Source organism: Jaculus jaculus, chromosome 6 (assembly GCF_020740685.1).
Source record: "Jaculus jaculus isolate mJacJac1 chromosome 6, mJacJac1.mat.Y.cur, whole genome shotgun sequence".
Taxonomy (NCBI): domain Eukaryota; kingdom Metazoa; phylum Chordata; class Mammalia; order Rodentia; family Dipodidae; genus Jaculus; species Jaculus jaculus.
The window spans coordinates 108,875,834-108,894,982 of record NC_059107.1 but is presented as its reverse complement, the minus strand read 5'-3'; the positions used below and the strand labels follow the sequence as shown (position 1 = coordinate 108,894,982).

The following is a 19,149-nucleotide window of genomic DNA, read 5'->3' as shown; positions in this document are numbered from 1 at the left end:
TTGGCTTTGGTCTTATCTCTTCTCCTCCTCCCACCAAACAAACTCCTATCACTGTCCTTTCAAAGCCTGGCTGATGTGTTTGTTTAAGATGAATGGTATCTTTAGACAAAACAGACTTCCTTCCATTTGGCATTTTATGTAGTATTTACACATAACCTCAGTGAAGAAGAAAAATGAGGGATTAAAAAAGACTTCCTGTAGGTAAATATGACAGAGAATGAATACACATCATTATCTATGGATAAAAAAAGACAGAACAACTAGAACCAATGGGCGAAATTCCAACATTAACAGTCACCCTCATGTCACCTATTTATGTACAAAGAAACTATTTAGTTAAACTTTCAAAAATGGCCTGTATCCAAGCAATGAAAATCTGTCTGGCTGTAAAGATAAATGTTTAAAAATTATGTACTGACTAATTGAAAACAATAATCTCAGATCTCTATGCTAAGCCTAATAAATCTTAACACTTTAATGAATATATTTGGAAACAACACAAAAGCTTCATTTCAGTTAAAATTTGGTATTAATTTATGCTATTTTTTGCTAAAAATCAGGCAGTATTTGATAAGGGTAAATAACTTCAAGTAGGTTATAATTGATATATAGTTCCTGCAATATTTTACTAGTTATAAATTTTATGGTAGAGAAAAGATAGTGGTCATTAAAATGAAATGTGAAAATATTTTAATCTTGTGCAGTCATTAATCATGTCATTTTTACTAGATTTTCCCCCACTAAGTCATTTGAAACTGATTCAAACATTTTCTGAACCATAGCTTCCTAGTTTGTGATCATCCTATATACAGCCATCCTCTGACCACTGACAAATTCATAGAACAGATTAAGTATAGAAGCTATCAATGTTTTTGTTACATAGACTTATGACTTGTACCATAATATATCGCATATTTATGAATTAAAAAGCATATTTTAAAAAGTCATAACAAAAGAGAAAATCACTAAATCTAGCCTAGCAGTAAGAAGAATAAACAAAGTAGTCATTACCAATCATTTTATATATGAAAGGCATGATTACACCCAATGCCAACAAACTAATAAATATTCTGAAAAAACACAAAAATTATTCTCTTAAAAATTTATTAGGGCTAGAGAAATGGCTTAGTAGTTAAGGAGTTTGTTTGGCTGTGAAGCCAAAGGACCCAGGTTCAACTCTCCAGGACCCACATAAGCCAGATGCACAAAGTGGCGCATGCATCTGGAGTTCGTCTGCAGGCTGTGGCATGCCCATTCTCTCTCTCTCTCTTTCAAATAAATAAATAAAATATTTAAAAAGAATAGGTGTGTGTCTCCACACCTGGCAGGAATCCACACTTTATTAAAAAAAAAAAACTTATTTATGAAATTTGCAGAAAAATGGATGGACCTGGAAAGTATTATACTAAGTCAGGTAACCCAGGCCCAGAAAGCCAAGCGCCACATGTTCTCCCTCATATGGGGATCCTAGCTACAGATAACTGGGCTTCTGTGTGAGAATGAAAATACTTAGTAGCAGAGGCCAGTAAGTTGAAAAGGAGACATAAAGGGTGGAGAAAGGAAGGGAGGAGGATACTTAATAGGTTGATATTGTATATATGTAATTACAATGATTGTAATGGGGAGGTAATATGATTGAGAATGGAATTTCAAACGGGAAAGTGTGGGGGTGGGGAGGGAAGGAATTACCATGGGATATATTTTATAATCATGGAAAATGTTAATAAAAATTAAAAAAAAAAAAAAAAAAAAAAAAAACTTATTGAAATTAATTCATGTGACTGGGGAGATGGCTCAGAAGACAACGCCCTTGCTGTACCCAATGTGATTGCCTGAGTTGGGATCCCTAGAACTAACATAAAAAGCTGGATGCAGTAGTGAGCATCTATTATCATAGCCCTCTATGGAGAGAAGGAAGTGGAAAGAGAAGACTCCCTGAAGCTTGCACACCAGCCAGCATGGCATTGTGGTAGTGGACAAGAGACTGCCTCAAACAAGGTAAAAGGCAAAGACTGACTCTCAGAGTTGTCCTCTGATCTTCACACACATCAGTGATACACACAAACCAACAGACACACACACACACACACACACACAATAATACAAGTTAACCATGGGGCTAGAGAGATGGCTTAGTGGCTAAAGAGCTTGCCTGCAAAGCCTAAGGACCCAGGTTCAATTCTGCAAGGTCCACATAAGCCAGATGCATGTGGTAGCACATGCTTCTGGTGTTTGTTTAAAGTGGCTGGAAACCCTGGTGTACCTATTCTCTCTTCACTATCTGGCCCTTTTTTTTTTTCCTCATAAATAAATAAATTATAAAAGTTAACCATGTTTAATATGTAATTAATCTATCCCTTTAAACATTTTCCTATGTAAGACCTATATATTTGGGGGGGGATGATAAAATCAAAATAGAACACAGGCTAGTTGGAAAAAAAGAAGGGGTTCAGTGGAGAGAGGATGAGGAGGAGGAAAAGGGAGGGTATTAGGAGGAGATTATGATCATGATTTATTTTGTCTATGTGTATGGAGGTTGTAAATAAGATGGATAATAGAAACACCCAAAATATACAGAACATTAAGTATTATTTGTATATTAAACCAATCTGATTTTATTGAACTGCATATAGATCTTTACACTTAATATAACTCTTACTAAAATTTATCTTTGTTTATATGATTTTCTACTTGAGGTAAAAATCATCATTCATAGCTGGGCATGGTGACACACCGTTAAGCCCAGCACTCGGGAGGCACAGATAGGAGGAATGCCAAGAGTTCCGGGCTACCCTGGGACTACACAGTGAATTCCAGGTTAGCCTGAGCTACAGACCCTATCTCAAAAAAACAAACAAACAACAACAAAAAATAATAATAATAATAATAACCATTAACAACTTTATTGTTACCCATTCCACCAAGAAGTTTACAAATACTAAAGTATGTGACGGAAATTAGATGTTGAAACAAATGTTAAAGCAAATGCATAATTAACCTGGCACTAGGATGTGATTACTATTCCCTTAGGCACAAAAGCTCAAACTAATAAAATGTTTTTAATTACAAAATAAAGCATGAGCAGACAGAAGCAACCTTCTTTCATGTTTATCACAATCATGTAAGAATATCCTACCAGTAGTATAATTCTTCTCTACTACTTATTTCTGTTAAGTACCAAATTATTCTACAACATACAAGTACTTTGCTCAAGTCAATGTACAAACCTCAATCAAAGTGTGTGATCATAAAGTAATGTGGAATTGAACATATAACTTAAGCTTCCAAATTGGTGAAATGGTCGTATTCCCTTTGGCATTAATATTTAATTCATATAGTCCATCATAAAAAGTTATTTTTTCCCAAAGTATCATAATATATAGTTACACATGTATGAATTTTCCTCCATATCTACTACGACTATGTTTTTTTGTTTAGAAAATTCTTAACTTAACATTAAACACCTAATACTATCACAAAAATATTTGGAAAAATAATTATATTATTATATGAATAAGTTTTATATGACTTAATGAATCTTTAGAGAACTTTTAACTTATATATGAATAAAATACATATACAACATTTGACAGTTCTAAGATCTAGCTATTCAATCTTACCATCCTCAAAAAAATAGGGATAACAGCCAGGTATGGTGGCACACACCTTTAATCCCAGCACTCGTGAGGCAGAGGTAGGAGGACCACTGTGAGTTCAAGGCCACCCTGAAATTACATAGTGAATTCCAGGTCAGTCTGGGATAGAGTAAGACCCTACCTTGAAAAAAGAAAAAGGAATAGCTAGGAAGATAAATTTATAATCACACTGCTTAGAAAAATAATAACCACAAAAAAAACAATTTTTTAAATCAATTAGTAAAAGCCATAAACCCTAGCAACATTTTAAGATAAATTACTAACTACTAAATAGAACATGATGACAAACTAGATAAATTCTTATATAGTATAACTGAAAAAAAATCAAATATGTTGATAAATGCATTTAAATAAATTGCTATGAAAATAATTTGGGTATAATACATTTGAATGACATTTTACTGGTATTTTCATGCATAGAGTAAAAGCACATTTTTTCTTCTAGTGTACAACCCAACTGAGTATTTATTCATTTCATAAAATTCAACAAAATTAAATTCAACTCTAAAATGTAACGCTAAAACCACAAATTTCACTTTTTCATTGGCTGGGGATCCCGAGGCTTTTTTTTTCCGGTTAAAAAAAAAAAAAAAAAATCTACAGGTAGAGCATAAAACTTGAATCTTCACATTATCTTCTGTATTGTTGCTCTGCCACACAATACTTTCACTGTTATCAAATTTTCTGGTTCTTTACAAGTTTCTCCTTCTACCACTGATGTCAATGATTTGGACACAGTATTTTGCAGACATATTTTTAAAAATACTAAGATAGGGGCAATATACCACTTTGGAAATAGCATGATATGCTTCTTTCAAAATTCAACATTATTCCATCTGTCATTCATTTGCTCATCATTTATTCAACAAGCATCACGCCTACTACTCTGTGAAAATAATACAAATTATATATTTTTTTCAATATGTCTTCACACCAAAAAACTATTCCTATAGTGTAAGGTTACTAACATCTAAATACACCATAGACCATTTAGCCTTATGTTCTGAAGGACTGGTATTTGAATCTCCAGTGCCAATATATGGAAAAATCACTAAGATTACAACTATCAAGTCGAAATTTTCTCTAATTTTGTTCATATTTAATGGTGAGGGGAGAGGGGAGAGGGTGGAGAGGAGAGGAGAGGAGAAGAGAGGAGAGGAGAGGAGGGGAGGGGAGGGGAGGGGAGGGGAGGGGAGGGGAGGGGAGGGGAGGGGAGGGGAGGGGAGGGGAGGGGAGGGGAGGGGAGGGGAGGGGAGGGGAGGGGAGGGGAGGGGAGGGGAGGGGAGGGGAGGGGAGGGGAGGGGAGGGGAGGGGAGGGGAGGGGAGGGGAGGGGAGAGGAGAGGAGAGGAGAGGAGAGGAGAGGAGAGGAGAGGAGAGGAGAGGAGAGGAGAGGAGAGGAGAGGAGAGGAGAGGAGAGGAGAGGAGAGGAGAGGAGAGAAAAGAAGAGAGGGGAAGGGAGGGAAGGAGGAAGATGAAGAAGAGGAGGAGGAAGAGAAGAGGAGAGGAGAGGAGAGGAGAGGAGAGGAGAGGAGAGGAGAGGAGAGGAGGAGAGGAGGAGAGGAGGAGAGGAGCAAAGCAAAGCCAGACATGAATGCTCACTGAGGGTTCAAGGCCAGCATGGGACTACAGAGTGAATTCCAGGTCAGCCTGGGCTACAGCGAGACCCTACCTTGGATAAAAACAATCAAGAAACCACATAAAAATGTTTTAATATTATAAGAACCCTTTAACAAAAATTCTATAGATTTGTAGAAATGATTTACTTACTCTTCTTAAAACATATCTGTTGGCTGTGTCTGTTGATCATGAAACACTTTCTATTTAAAATATTCTTCATCTCTAGTTATGTCTATCCCATTTCTAGCACTGAAGACCTCAGTTCTACTTCCATCAAAAGAAATTTCTCCTTTAAAAATTCTCCCTAGCCGGGCATGGTGGCGCACGCCTTTAATCCCAGCACTCGGGAGGCAGAGGTAGGAGGATCGCCGTGAGTTTGAGGCCACCCTGAGACTACATAGTGAAATCCAGAATAGCCTGAGCCAGAGTGAGACCCTACCTCGAAAAACCAAAAAAAAAAAAAATTCTCCCTAAATTCTAGTGCTATAATCAGCCATAGCGCCCTGAACTTGTAGGTATTATCTCTTCAACAGTAAGGTCCATGAAAGTCAGAACCATGTCAGAACCATGCCTCCATATTTTAGGTAGAATGTGTCCTACATATACATGCCAAGTCGGCTGTCTGATCAGTCAGTCCAGGTAAAAACATCTACATACTAATTCACTGTACTAACAACAGTATTCTGAGCCTGTGAATACTAGAAAGAGACTGGGCAGGAAACATATCAACATCAATGTGATTTGTAGCCAAACTTGAACCAAAACACCTACCCCAATTTAGGCTACTCAGCCATAACTACTTGGACTTACAAATACATCTGTTGCCTTAAGCAAAAAAAAAAAAAAAATTCTGTACCCCAATTCTCTCATTGGTAAGAATGGCCTAGTGTATTTATAAAACTTTTATGTCATTCAAACTTGATAATATTTATGAAAAAGTTTATAAATGGTAAAGCATTATATAAATATTTTTATCACCATATATATCACTAATAAATAACTAAAGTTAGGTACCCAAATAATGAGAATTTAGAAAGAATTAAATCCACTTCAAAAATATAATCACTTTAACTCCATAAAAAATGTTACTGAAGCACTGAATGAAGTGTGGTGTACTGTAATGCAATAGGTTTGCTATGAACTTTTAGTCTTCCCTTTTTATGTCCACATTCTGTACCATTTGATTCAGCCATTCTATCTATTGGTACGTCTACATCATCAGTGAGAACATCTTCTAAATATGTATGTATCTAAAAGAAAATAAAAACTACAATTGCTTTAAAAACCAGGAGGACTTAGCTAAGACTTCAACGAAGGATAGTCATAGCTTTATATGATTTAATTCTAAGCAAGAGAAAGCACAAAATTTATATATGTACAAGCTTAAGAAATTCAGTTAAAAATATTAAAAATAAGAAGAAACATAACTCAGACCTCTTTAATCCAAGCCTCACTCTTAGCCACCATGCTCCACTACTTCTTGCTCATTGAGTTTGTTTATAAAGACGAATAACTGTGTCCCCTCAACTTGCTTCTACACAATCAAGTTATTAATATAAAGGAAATCTGATTTTTCCTGCCAGCCTTGAATAGGATAAATAAATGAATAAATACAAAGAAAAGAGCATTATTTATAAATGTATGTCATTGTTACCATCTAGACTAATTTCTTTTAGTGACAATCAAATGTGAAATGGCAGTCCTTATTGAAATCTATAGAAAAAACGTATACATTAGCATTGTTGGGCTATTCTCATAAAAACTTAAAAGTAGAAAACAAAGTGATATGGATTGATAGAACATATTGGGTCATGCTTAAATATCAGAGCTCTTTGATTTACTGTATTAATATAGGTGTAACCTCATTAGGCCTTTTCAGTTTAATATGCAGAGAAATCCATGTGACTTTGTATAATGGACCAAGTAGTATAATGTTCCATGAGCAAAGAAATTGGGTCTACACTTTTCATAGCTATAACCTAACCTACACATCTGGCATACAATGTTTCTAATAATATATATTGAATGAATTGTTGCATAGTAGGTGGTTTTCTTATTTCTACTACTAAATGATCTCCAAATACAGACTTTAGATTCTTACACTAAGATTTATAGTTTGTTGTCCATAGTTGAGACCACTGGAATTTAAAAATCACAAAATTAAATTTTATAGTCAAAAAGTTATTGTCAATATAATGTCACACTTACATGAACTGAAAATATTTTCCTTATATTTCTTGAGATAGGCTTACTAAGTTAGGAAAAATTGCCTTTTTTGTTAATAATCTTTTCAAAACTCTAGTGTTACTGAGTTCAAATTCTTCACTTCCCTTCAACTTACAAACTACCATAATACCTCACAGTATCTTTCACTGTCATTGTGCTTCAACTGATTGTATTCTTGGTTTTCTTTCCCCTGGCATATAGATTTCTTTTAAATGACAGATCCTAAATGTGCCATTAGCTGCTTTGTGTTCCTTTAAATTTTTCCACCCCTTAGGGTAATTATAATCTGTTGTGCCTTTTATTATGATGGCTTTTAGGGTTTTGTAACCTTCTACACTCTGGGGCTTTATTTAAGAGTGAGCACCGCCTCCACTCTTCACACTTAAATCAGTGCTCATTAGGTTTCTTAGCCCTCCATCACTTGCTTTCATGAGATCTCACATTTTTGAGTCACTGTGTTCTATGGGCCCATTTCCTCAGGATGGCTATTCCAAGCAGTCCAGAAGCAACAAGCACTAAACATAAGCTTCTTCACTCTCTTGGCCAACATGGTGATTATAATAAAAAATATTTGTTTTAGAAGGTTATGGGTAATAAAGATATACTTTTTAACTTGTAATTTCATTTCCTAACCCAATCATTGCCTGAGATAATTAATACTATGGAACTGACCTATTAAGGCTAATCCTTAATACAGAATTATTAACTTATAAGCATCCAGTTCTTAGTCAATAAAAATAAGAATACCCTATTGTATTAGCAAGCAATAAATCCAAACTATATCTTTGACATATACCCAGAATTTAGAAGAGAAAAACATCTTTTTTCACTTTTTCTCCCAGATTTCTACTTTTCCAAATGGGTTGGTATTTGAAAGACATAAATCCTTTTGAATCTGACTGGAGTCACCTCTAGGTCTTGTACAAAGCTCATCCAGTTTCTTCTCTATTATTCTTATGAGTAACACCTGCATATACCTGAGGGTGTATACACAATGACCAAGACCACACATAATTTCAATTTTTATTTCTAACTTTCTAGGAGCATGGGTTAAAAAAATATTGGTCATGTATTGAAAGAGTTAATGAATTTCACAGAAGTGACTAGCTTACTTCAGCAAAATCCAAACTTCAAGTCTGTGCTTAATGTTAACTTGTGATCCTCCCCATCCGGATGATAATAAGCAAAGCCATAGTTCTTTCTTTAATTGGTTTGCATCCACACACTGACCTCCAGAGCTCTGTTTACATAGCCTATCATGCAACATGCTCCATAGTTCTCTGTTTCTTTCAAATGTATGATTCTCCTGAGATTTGATACATAGCTTTCATGTTTAATCACTACATTCAGCTCAATGTGCTACTTTCTTCAGCATCAACTAACTAACCTTCTTGGGAGGTAGGGTGAATAGCCAGCTTCTTGATACTTTTGAACATAAAAGGAGGTCTGTTATACTCTATTAGTAAGATCACCAATTCCACATGATCTCAGACAAGCAACACTATCACTATATCAACTAGGAACTCATGTTAACACAAAAACTTTAAAACTCCTTTAGAAAGTAGGTAAGCTCACTGTTCTCAAATGGCACAGCAAAATTTTAGGTCACTGAGTCATAAATCAACTGAAAAAGTTTTTAATCAGTATATAACTCAGTACATGGAAACCACAGATGACTGGAAGCTAAAGTTTTATTCAAATTTGTCATGAGGGAAGAGCATTTTTGTGTTTCTCAGATCTGAATTAACTTGGTGTGTCTGCCTTCTGATTGAAGGTTTTCCTAATTAGACAATTCACTGTAAATAGAATTTTCAGTCTCTTTAGCTGATTGTGGAGTGGAAACGCCATAATTCTTTCCCTAATAATTTGTGTATGATCCAAGATGAGGGGCTAGGAAGATGGCTGATCAGTTAAAAGTGCTTGCTTTCAAAGCCTGTCAACCAGAACTCAATCACTAAGCTACCAATGTAAATCAAATGCAAAAAGTAGCAAAGTGTCTCCTGTTCATTTGCAGTGGCATAAGACCCTTGTGTGCACATATGCATGTGCATGTAAGTAAATAAATATTGAGAGATGAAAGCTTTTTAAAATAATTGGCACCTTTTAATAAACTAAGATAATTTGTTATTTTCAAGTTTTAAAAATTCATGTAAAAGGAATACTTTAAAATATTTGGAAGATGGTAAGACAAACAATGCAAGTGCTTAGTAAAATTCAGATGATGCCTTGTGGTGTTTATCATACTATTCTCTCTTCTTTTAAGGAAAGTGCATGTTTTCATCATAAAAAATTTAGCTATTTTTATATAATTTAGGCTTGCTTTTATTTTTTAAAATATTTTATTTATTATGTACTTGACAGAGAATGAGACAGAGACAGAGAGAAGGGGGGAAGGAAAGGGAGAGTGGGCACCAAAGCTTCCAGCCACTGCAAATGAACTCGAGATTCATGTGCCACCCTGTGCATCTGGCTTACGTGGGTGCTGGGGAATCGAACCGGGATCCTCTGGCTTTGCAGGCAAATTCCTTTACCGTTAAGCCATCTCTCCAGCCCTGTTTTTATTTTTAGTTTAGTTTAGTGTTAGTTTTTCAAGGTAGGGTCTCACTCTAGCCCAGGCTGACCTGGAATTCACTATGGAGTCTCAGAGTGGCCTCAAATTCATGGGAATCCTCCTACCGCTGCTTCCTGAGTGCTGGGATTAAAAGCATGTACCATCACACCTGGCTTTGCTTTTATTTTATTTTTTAAATATGTTTTTATCATTTTTATTTATTTGAGAGTGACACACAGACAGAGAAAGAGGCAGAAAGAGAGACAGAGAGAGAGAGAGAGAGACAGAGAGATTGAGAATTGGCACACCACGGCCTCCAGCCATTGCAAATGAACTCCAAATACATGTGCCACCTTGTGCATCTGGCTTACATAGGTCCTGGGGAATCCAGCCTCGAACCAGGGTCCTTAGGCTTCACAGGCAAGTGCTTAACTGCTAAGCCATCTCTTCAGCACCTTTGCTTTTATTTTTAAAAACCTGATAAACAAAGCTTTACATTGCTTGGTTGATCACTTGTATGCAAGCAACAATTTTATTTTACCAAGTGATAGCAATGAAAAATTCCCTTCCTTCCTCCTAAGTAACACTCTAGAGCCAGAAACTCATCTGCACAAGCTAGCAAGCTATGAATGCTATAAATGCTGTGTAGTTAAATTGGTTACTTGCTTTAACCAAAATGTGTTTATATGTAAGTACCTACACACATGCGTGTGCACACGCATACACACACACACACACACACACACACACACACACACATTTGATTTTGAAACCCTTTCCTTTATGACAGGTCACTGACCATAGAATTTATTTTTTAAGTTTGTTTTTCCTTAGTAAGATTGGCATCTTTCATTAAAATTTTTACTTTGTTGGAACTGGAGAGATGGCTTAGCAGCAAAGGCATTTGCCTGCAAAGCTAAAAGATCCCAGTTCGATTCTGAATAAAAAATCGGAATTCAAGCCGGGTGTGGTGGCGCACACCTTTAATCCCAGCACTCAGGAGGCAGAGGTAGGAGAATCACCGTGAGTTTGAGGCCACCCTAAGACTCCATAGTGAATCCCAGGTCAGCCTGGGCTAGAGTGAGACCCTACCTCAACCCCCCCCAAAAAAACTGAATCCATTAGTCATACATTTAACTGTTGCAATATGTTCCCTTATTCATAACCACAATTTACATTATGCAAAGCTACAGAATAAATCGCTTGCTTTCTTCCTCATGATTCCTCATTGAATGGTAAACTAAAAGAGATTATAAGAAAAATAATAAGTTATTTCTTAATTTAAAATCATCTGAATTTACCCCATATTTAAGTGTAAAATTAAAAGGATAAATAAATGTTTAATCAGTATTCACCATAAGACTTTAAGAATACGTAATTCTGTAGTTTTCAAAAACATGCAAGTGTAGTCCATGAAAGACACTTTTAAAAAATTAGAACTAAGGGTTGGAGAGATGGCTTATAGGTTAATGTAGCTGCCTATGAAGCCTAATGATTCATGTTTTTCTTTTTTGTTTGTTTGTTTTGTTTTGTTTTCAGAGGTAAGGTCTCACTCTGGTCTAGACTGACCTAGAATTCACTATGTAGTCTCAGGGTGCCCTTGAACTCATGATGATCCTCCTACCTCTCCCTCCCAAGTGCTGGGATTAAAGGCATGGACCACCACACCTGGCTCAGACTCATGTTCTACTCTCCAGTTCCCACAATAAGCTAGGCACACAGTGATGTAAGCATGGAAGGTCGCACATGCACACAAGGGAGAGCACACATCTGAAGTGTGATTGCAGGAGGAGCCCATTCTCTCTCTCTCTTTCTCTCTCTCCCCCTCACTTCCACTCGCTCAAATAAAAAATAAAAAAGGCCAGTCTGTTGGGCTTGCCTCAAAGAGAGAGAGAGAGAGAGAGAGAGAGAGAGAGAGAGAGCGCTAAGAGTCATGGACAAAATCTTTGGCCACAAGAGTTAAAGACACATGTGCCTGTGCAGATGCTACAACTATTTCCATGATAAACATTAACCTTCAGCATAAGAATTTACTAGTACATAAATTATCTGACTTTAATGATAACAATCTAATATTTTATTTTGTACACTATTTCTGGGTTTTACCTTCAAAATAAATCTGGTAGTTTTCATTTTTGAAAGCTATCTTCCATATCTTGCACCCTAAACTTTGTTTCTGGCTCAATGCTTAGAGAAGAAAATCATTTAATAAATCAGTGAATTATTAATAAATATTTGGTGACTAGCATATTTAACCATGTGATTTTTATGTCAAGAATCCATCCTCCATCAATTTTATTCCTTTATTATAACCTTCTTTTAATCTCTATTTTAACTATTAAGAAAAAAAGAGGGCTGAAGAGATGGCTTAACAGTTGAAGGTGCTTGTTTGCAAAGCCTACCAGCCTGGGTTCAATTTCCCAGTAAAGATAGATGCACAGAGTGACACATGCATCTGGAGTTTGCTTGCAGCAACAAGAAGCTAAGGAGTATCCATAGTGTCTCTGTTTCTCTCTCTTGCACATGTGTGTGCACATGCATGTATGCAAGTATGTCAATAAAAATATTAAACATTTTAAAAAGAAAAGCATTTTAACCCTATCTTGAGCCACCTTCAGTGGGACACTTAGAGTCAAATACTTGTTTCAATGCCTTCAGACTTTTAATCTCCACATCATTTATATCATTTACCAAAATGTTTATCCTATTGTACCACTAGTGGCCTATGTGGTTCAGAAACCTTGAACACGGTGACAAGAAGGATTTCTGGATCTATGATCAGCAAATGAGGTAGATTTGTTAATTAAATTATACAGACTTCAAGGTTAAAAATCTTACCAAGTTGGGGACTGGAGAGATGGCTTAGTGGTTAAGGTGTTTACCTGCAAAGCCAAAGGACCTAGGTTCAATTCCCAGGATACATGTAAGCCAGATGCACAAGGCGGCACATGCATCTGGAATTAGTTTGCAGTGGCTGGAAGCCCTGGCATGACCATTCTCTCTCTCTCTCTCTCTCCCTCTTTATCTCTCACTCTCTTAAATAAAAAAATAAATAAAATTAAAAAAAATCTTACCAACTTGGGTATAAAATTGCAGTATGAAAGAAAGCTCCAATTCACAAGGAAGAAAAGAATGCTAGCTGTTGTAACACTACCAAACAGAATTACTAACCCTTGGTATCTACATAAGCATAATATGCAAAAACATTTTAAGTGAAAAGTATAGTAGAACTCACATCAGAGTTAAGATGTTACTTTTAAATCAATCAAGTTACATATCTTTTTCTGAAAATTATTTTTCTCCTGAAATTGAAAACTAATGTTAGTATATTAACAATCCACCAAAGGGCACAAATTCTTGGTACCCAAAACAAGCAATTCTTGTGCTCTACTTGTAAACATCATCAGAGACTTTGAAGTGCATAAATCTCAACAAGTCACAAAAAGCTAGAGTGCAATTTAACAATTATTTGGCTACATTGATGCTTACTAAGAAACAAGCATCTAATGCAGTTGTGAAGATATACATCCTGTCTTACTAGATACAAAACAATGGCTTAAGGTGATTTTAATTTTCTATAACTCCCCATAAAACCTTAAGATGACAGAGTCACAAATTTTCATTTCTATTATCTGAAACTCTTTATACTTTGCTGTATTGAATATATCACCCACCCACCCCTCACTTGGTGACAAGTCACTTGTGAGGACTCTTCAGATGACTTAGTTCTTAAGAAAATTAAGATTCTGTTTTGAGCAATGAATATGTAAGAACCTTCTTGTCTGCTTTTCAACTGAAATGCTGCAGATAGAAAGCTTTAGTGCTTATTGCATAACCATGAAGAATCTCAAAGTGAACATCTCAAATTATCATCAGAAGCAACCAATGGCTCTGCTTTGAGGTGCAACTCATGTTTTGAAAATATATTGCCCAGTCTGTTTAAAATCAAAATAGTTCTTGAGCTAATGAATTACTCCTCAGAATAATGTAAATAAAATATACTCAGAATGACATTATTAATATAAACATACCTGAACCAGAGTCAAATTTGGTTTCTGACCTGCAAAATAAAATAAAATAAAACTTTAATGTAAAAATTATTTATATAAGAACAAGTGAGGAGGTCTAGTAGTCATATGTTTCTGTATAGTGGTCAAGAAATAAAATGATTTCTGAAGAGACAATATATGTTTATTCTTTAATGTATGCATTACCCATAGATCCCCTATATATGTATTAATTTAGATTGCCAAATAAGAAAAAAACAACTTTCAAAGGTTGATTTTAAAAGAAAAGATAAATTATGTTTTAAAAAGCATCCAATCTATATAGATTAACTTATGCAGTAATGTTATAAAGCATTAAACATCAAATCTGTAATTATGCTTTCTACTTTAGTCTTAAATATTTTTCAATTACTTAACACCAAGTAATTTTTCACTAGGTTCTTAACACACAGCAAATGAACTTAGTAACCTCATACATTTAATAAGAGGGAGGGAAAAACTGAGCCCTTGTGAGAACATTATGTTTCAGATATGGGTTAATACTGGCTGTAAATTCAGAAGCCTTTGAAGCTCTCAGTCTGGCTGTGGGAAAACTTCTGTGGGGTAATTACTCTCAAGATGCTGCTGGTGTGCTGTCAAGCAGAATTAACCCTGTGACTAGGCCTGTCTACACAGGCCACTACAAGACAGCATTGTCTATATCTAGCTCTCAAACCAATTAGTGGGCATGCTCAGTCGGATTTATATCACACATTAACAATCAATAGTATATATGTTCACAGCTGCCACAGCAAGATACAAGAACCAACCAGCAGGTGTCCTGTTAAAGGATGTTACATTGACAGAGAAGTCTTTTTTTTCCCTCCTGAAGAAATGTAGTTAACTAACTGGGAAAGGAGATTTCTTTGAAATTATGCCAGAGTACCAAGGCACATTTTTGGAAGCAGTGGCTTTCTTCACCTAAATTAGTTTCAAGAAAAGTCATCAAAGAGAGAAAAAAGACAATAAGCAAGGGGCATCTTTGGTCATGGAATCCATTTTCTCAAGTACTCTCGAAGTTTCATCTTATTCTTACACAAAGGCAATAACTGTTCAATTACATATTATACATGAAATTGAACCTAGGGCCTCACACATGGTGGGCATTTCACCATTAAGCTATACCCATTGTTCAACCAACCGAACTTTTCAATAACCACCACCATAAAGCAAACCTACCATTTTCTCCAAGTCCAATCCTTATTTCAACCTTCTTAAATGGTCCTGCCTATTTCAAACATAAACCCATTTTCACTCTTTGTCCTCTCCAACTCTGGAAAGCCTTGTCTCATGATTCCATCATTCCTAGTGGCAACTTGAATGCTACATACCACAGATTATGATTGGCTACATTGTACTTACCTCCCCCATAACACGCCTTCCTAACCTCTATGACCAAAGCACCAGAGCATGCCTAGTGCATGTGTTCAAATGTCTGTTAAGAGCCACATCTCCATCCATAAACTTTCTTTCTATCTTCCTCATCTATGTAAAACCAGGCCTTTTCCTTTCATATCTGTGTTAAAATGCCATAGCAAGCTCAGTCACCTATCCCTTCTCTCAGCCATAAGTTGAATATCTGGGTCTCCATAATTTCCTCTGCCCTCCAGCTTACAAGTGTTTCATAATTTTTTAAGCCTTCCTTCAAAATGTGCCTTGTTCTATTTCTTCTAGCTTTACAATAGAATTTGCAAAAGGAGAGGTTATAGCTTATGTCATCTTTCTTTTCTGATCTCCCAACAAACTCATCTCTTGAGCCATTTTAACCGGCTCTTGCTAAGGGTTACCCAGAGCTTTTTAATATGAAATGCAAAAGGCTTGTTACAGTCCTTCATTAATAATGTCTCTCATTCATTGGACATGGTTTTCACTTTTACCCTGGTCTGTCAGCATCCAGCTTGCTCTCCTCTACTCCCAAGCCTCTTGCTGCTTTCAGCTACTCCAAGTCATGACACAGAACTACACCAAGTGGGGTTTACACTGGGCCTTATGTATTTCCATATTCCTAATATTAACATAGCACCTGGCATTTAATTTAATAAAAATTTGTGGCAGGGCTGGGGAGATGGCTTAGTAGTTAAGGCACTTGCCTGTAAAGTCTAAGGACCTAGGTTCAACTCCCCAGAACCCACATAAGCCAGACACATAAGGTTATGTATGTGCACAACATCACACAAGGTAGAACACTGGTCTGTAGTTCAACTGCAATGGCTAGAGGCCCTGACATGGCAATTATCTCTCTCTTCCTCTCTCTCTCTTTTGCTCTCTCTCACATACAACATCACAGTAGGAGTTAACTTATGAACAACTGAATCTAAATTAACAGAAGGCCAACAGCAAATTATAATGATATAAAATATCTATTTGAGATAAGAAATATTATGGGAGAAAATTTTCATCTATAGACCATCTTATCCTCTTCAAGGATATGTGGTCAATATATAAAATATTATCATAAAATTTACACAAAATATCTTCACAAACCAATTAGTTCCCTAGGTATTTTTATTTTTTTTTTTTTTTTTTTTTTTTTTTTAGGTAGGGTCTCATTCTGGCCCAGGCTGACCTGGAATTAACTATGTAGTCTCAGGGTGGCCTTGAAATCACAGCAATCCTCCTATCTCTACCTCCCAAGTGCTGGGATTAAAGGTGTGCACCACCACACCTGGTGCCTAGGTATTATTATTGAAAAAGAAAAAAGTAAAAAATAAAATTTCAGAGACCAGGAAGATGGCTTTGTGGTTAAAGTCACTTGCTCATAAAGCCTTGCTGGCCTGGGTCAAGTTCTCAATACCCATATAAAGCCAGATAGCCAGATGGACAAAGTGGCACGTGCATGCGGAATTCATCTGCAGTAGCAGGAGGTCCTAGAATGTACTCATTATCCCTCTCTTCCTCTCTCTCTCTCTCTCTCTTCCCCTCACAAATAAATATATAAAAATATTTTTAAACCAAGATTGTATATTTAAAAACATTTTAAGAAGCCTCAGTATGAGACTTTCAAAGGTACACTCTACTAGAAATTAAAACATTAATAATGGAAGTTAAAAGATCAGTTTTAAGGTTAAGGAAAATGGCCCTATGACGTAAGTTGATTCAAATTTCAAAGAGATTTACACACACCCACTCTCTCTGTCTCTCTCTCTCTCTCTCTCTCTCACACACACACACACACACACATACACACACACACACTGAGAAAGTCACTATGGTCATCTCTACTAATAAATATTCTTTGAGAAACAGAAATATAGATAGGAACAAGTAAATGACAGATGCAAAAAAGAGAACACACTGTAATATGAATGGCACAAGAAAAGCCCAAAAGGCTGTTAATTTCAATCATACTTCTTGCATGCTTGCTTCCAGCACAAACTACACTGGATGCTGAAAGACAGAAAAGCAAAAACAGGGTATAAGATGAATAAACATAATTGTGCCTCCAAAGACACCCATTCTATTCTTACACTATATATACATATGTAAGTTCAAAAGCATTTAACCAGTTCATTTAGCAATCATCAAAAGAAGGTGCTACTGCTTCCCAATAGCCATTCTTCTCTTACTCTTTTCTCCTTATTTAGAAGTAGAATCTCTGAGTTCCAACTGCACACATGATTGCCTAACATATTTCTACACTATTTACCACTTCTCTTGCAGCTAGTTGTGATCATGTGACTCAATTATCTTATACTAGGTCCCCCTCTTAATAGTTCTACCATCTGAACACTACCATACTGGGGATAAAATTCCAGTCCATAATCCTACTGAGGACACATTCATGCCATATCAAATTCATAACAAGGCTTAAACTAAAACTTGCAAATGTCTGAATATGCAAACATGATTTGAATATTTCTGCTCTTTTATTAAATATAAATATATATATGTATATATATATATATTTTTTTAAATTGTATCAGTAGATTACTTGCTATTACATACTATGTTTAAAATGTGGGCCACTATGCACATTTTATTTATTTATTTATTTGACAGAGAAAGAGGGAGAGAGAGAGAATGGGCACATCAGGACCTCCAGCCACTGCTAACGAACTCCAGTCATGTGCGCCCCATTGGGCAGCTGGCCAATGTGGGTCCTGGGGACTCGAACCTGCATCCACTGGCTTCACAGGCAAACACCTTAACCACTAAGCCATTCTTTCAGCCCCTACTATGCACATTTGATAATAGCAATGATACAAATATATAAGATAAAAATCACAAAAAGAAATCAAAATGAACTTAAATGTTTAAAGATGTGTTAGCTACTGGAAACAAAACTTGAAAAAAAGATACAAAGAAACAGTTCATTAACTGCATATTTTTAAAACCAAAAAATATCAGATAAATCCAGATATCTAGGAATCAAGATAATCATAAGTGATAGTGGCAAAAATTCACCCAAGCTACTCTGAAAACACGTACAACTACTATGATGAATTATGTGGTTTAACAAAACATCGTACATATGAAAATAAGATTTATGGTCAGTTGGTTAAGAAATATTGCTAAACTAAAGCATGCTTTCAAAGTCTTAAAAATTTGTTAGTGTTAAAAAGGAATAAAACATGTTTAAAGAAAAGTCTAATTTTATTTATTTATTTTCTTGTTGAGTTTTTATTTCAGTGATGAAAAGAATGCAGTTAATGGAATTTGTAATCATTAACATCAGACATGCACCTCTACCTGAAACTTCTATTTTTGACTGGCCTAAATCTTGATGATTTTTTTTAGGCACATCTGTGAATGAGAGTAAGTTTAACATGTTTCGTGGCAGTCTGGTAATGAGAGTTATGTTTACGGACTAGATTCCTTTATAACTAAAGGCCTGTACATTCTCGGGCTGCCTGTTCAACATTGAGACCATATTTTAAAATATATATTTAAATAAGTCATACTGTAGGGAAGGGAGATAACCTAGAAAGCTGAACTCCAGCACTGAGAGCCAAACAATAGATAAGATGGTCCACAGTTAAATGCCAAGTTATTCTCCCATTGCTACCTTTCTGACACAAAGGTCTTCCTAAAAATGTGAAATTCATTTATACA

General features: G+C 35.8%; 1 protein-coding gene across 2 annotated transcripts in view; it reads right to left on the bottom strand.

The window, feature by feature from the left end:
- Msrb3 (methionine sulfoxide reductase B3) overlaps positions 1-19,149 on the bottom strand; it is a 151,044-nt gene that overhangs the window by 54,697 nt on the left and 77,198 nt on the right. For both annotated transcript variants that reach the window (XM_045152860.1, XM_004650063.3), the window contains exon 4: positions 14,083-14,111. In XM_045152860.1, coding sequence (XP_045008795.1) covers positions 14,083-14,111 — 29 coding nt within the window. The remainder of the gene's footprint in view (positions 1-14,082; positions 14,112-19,149) is intronic.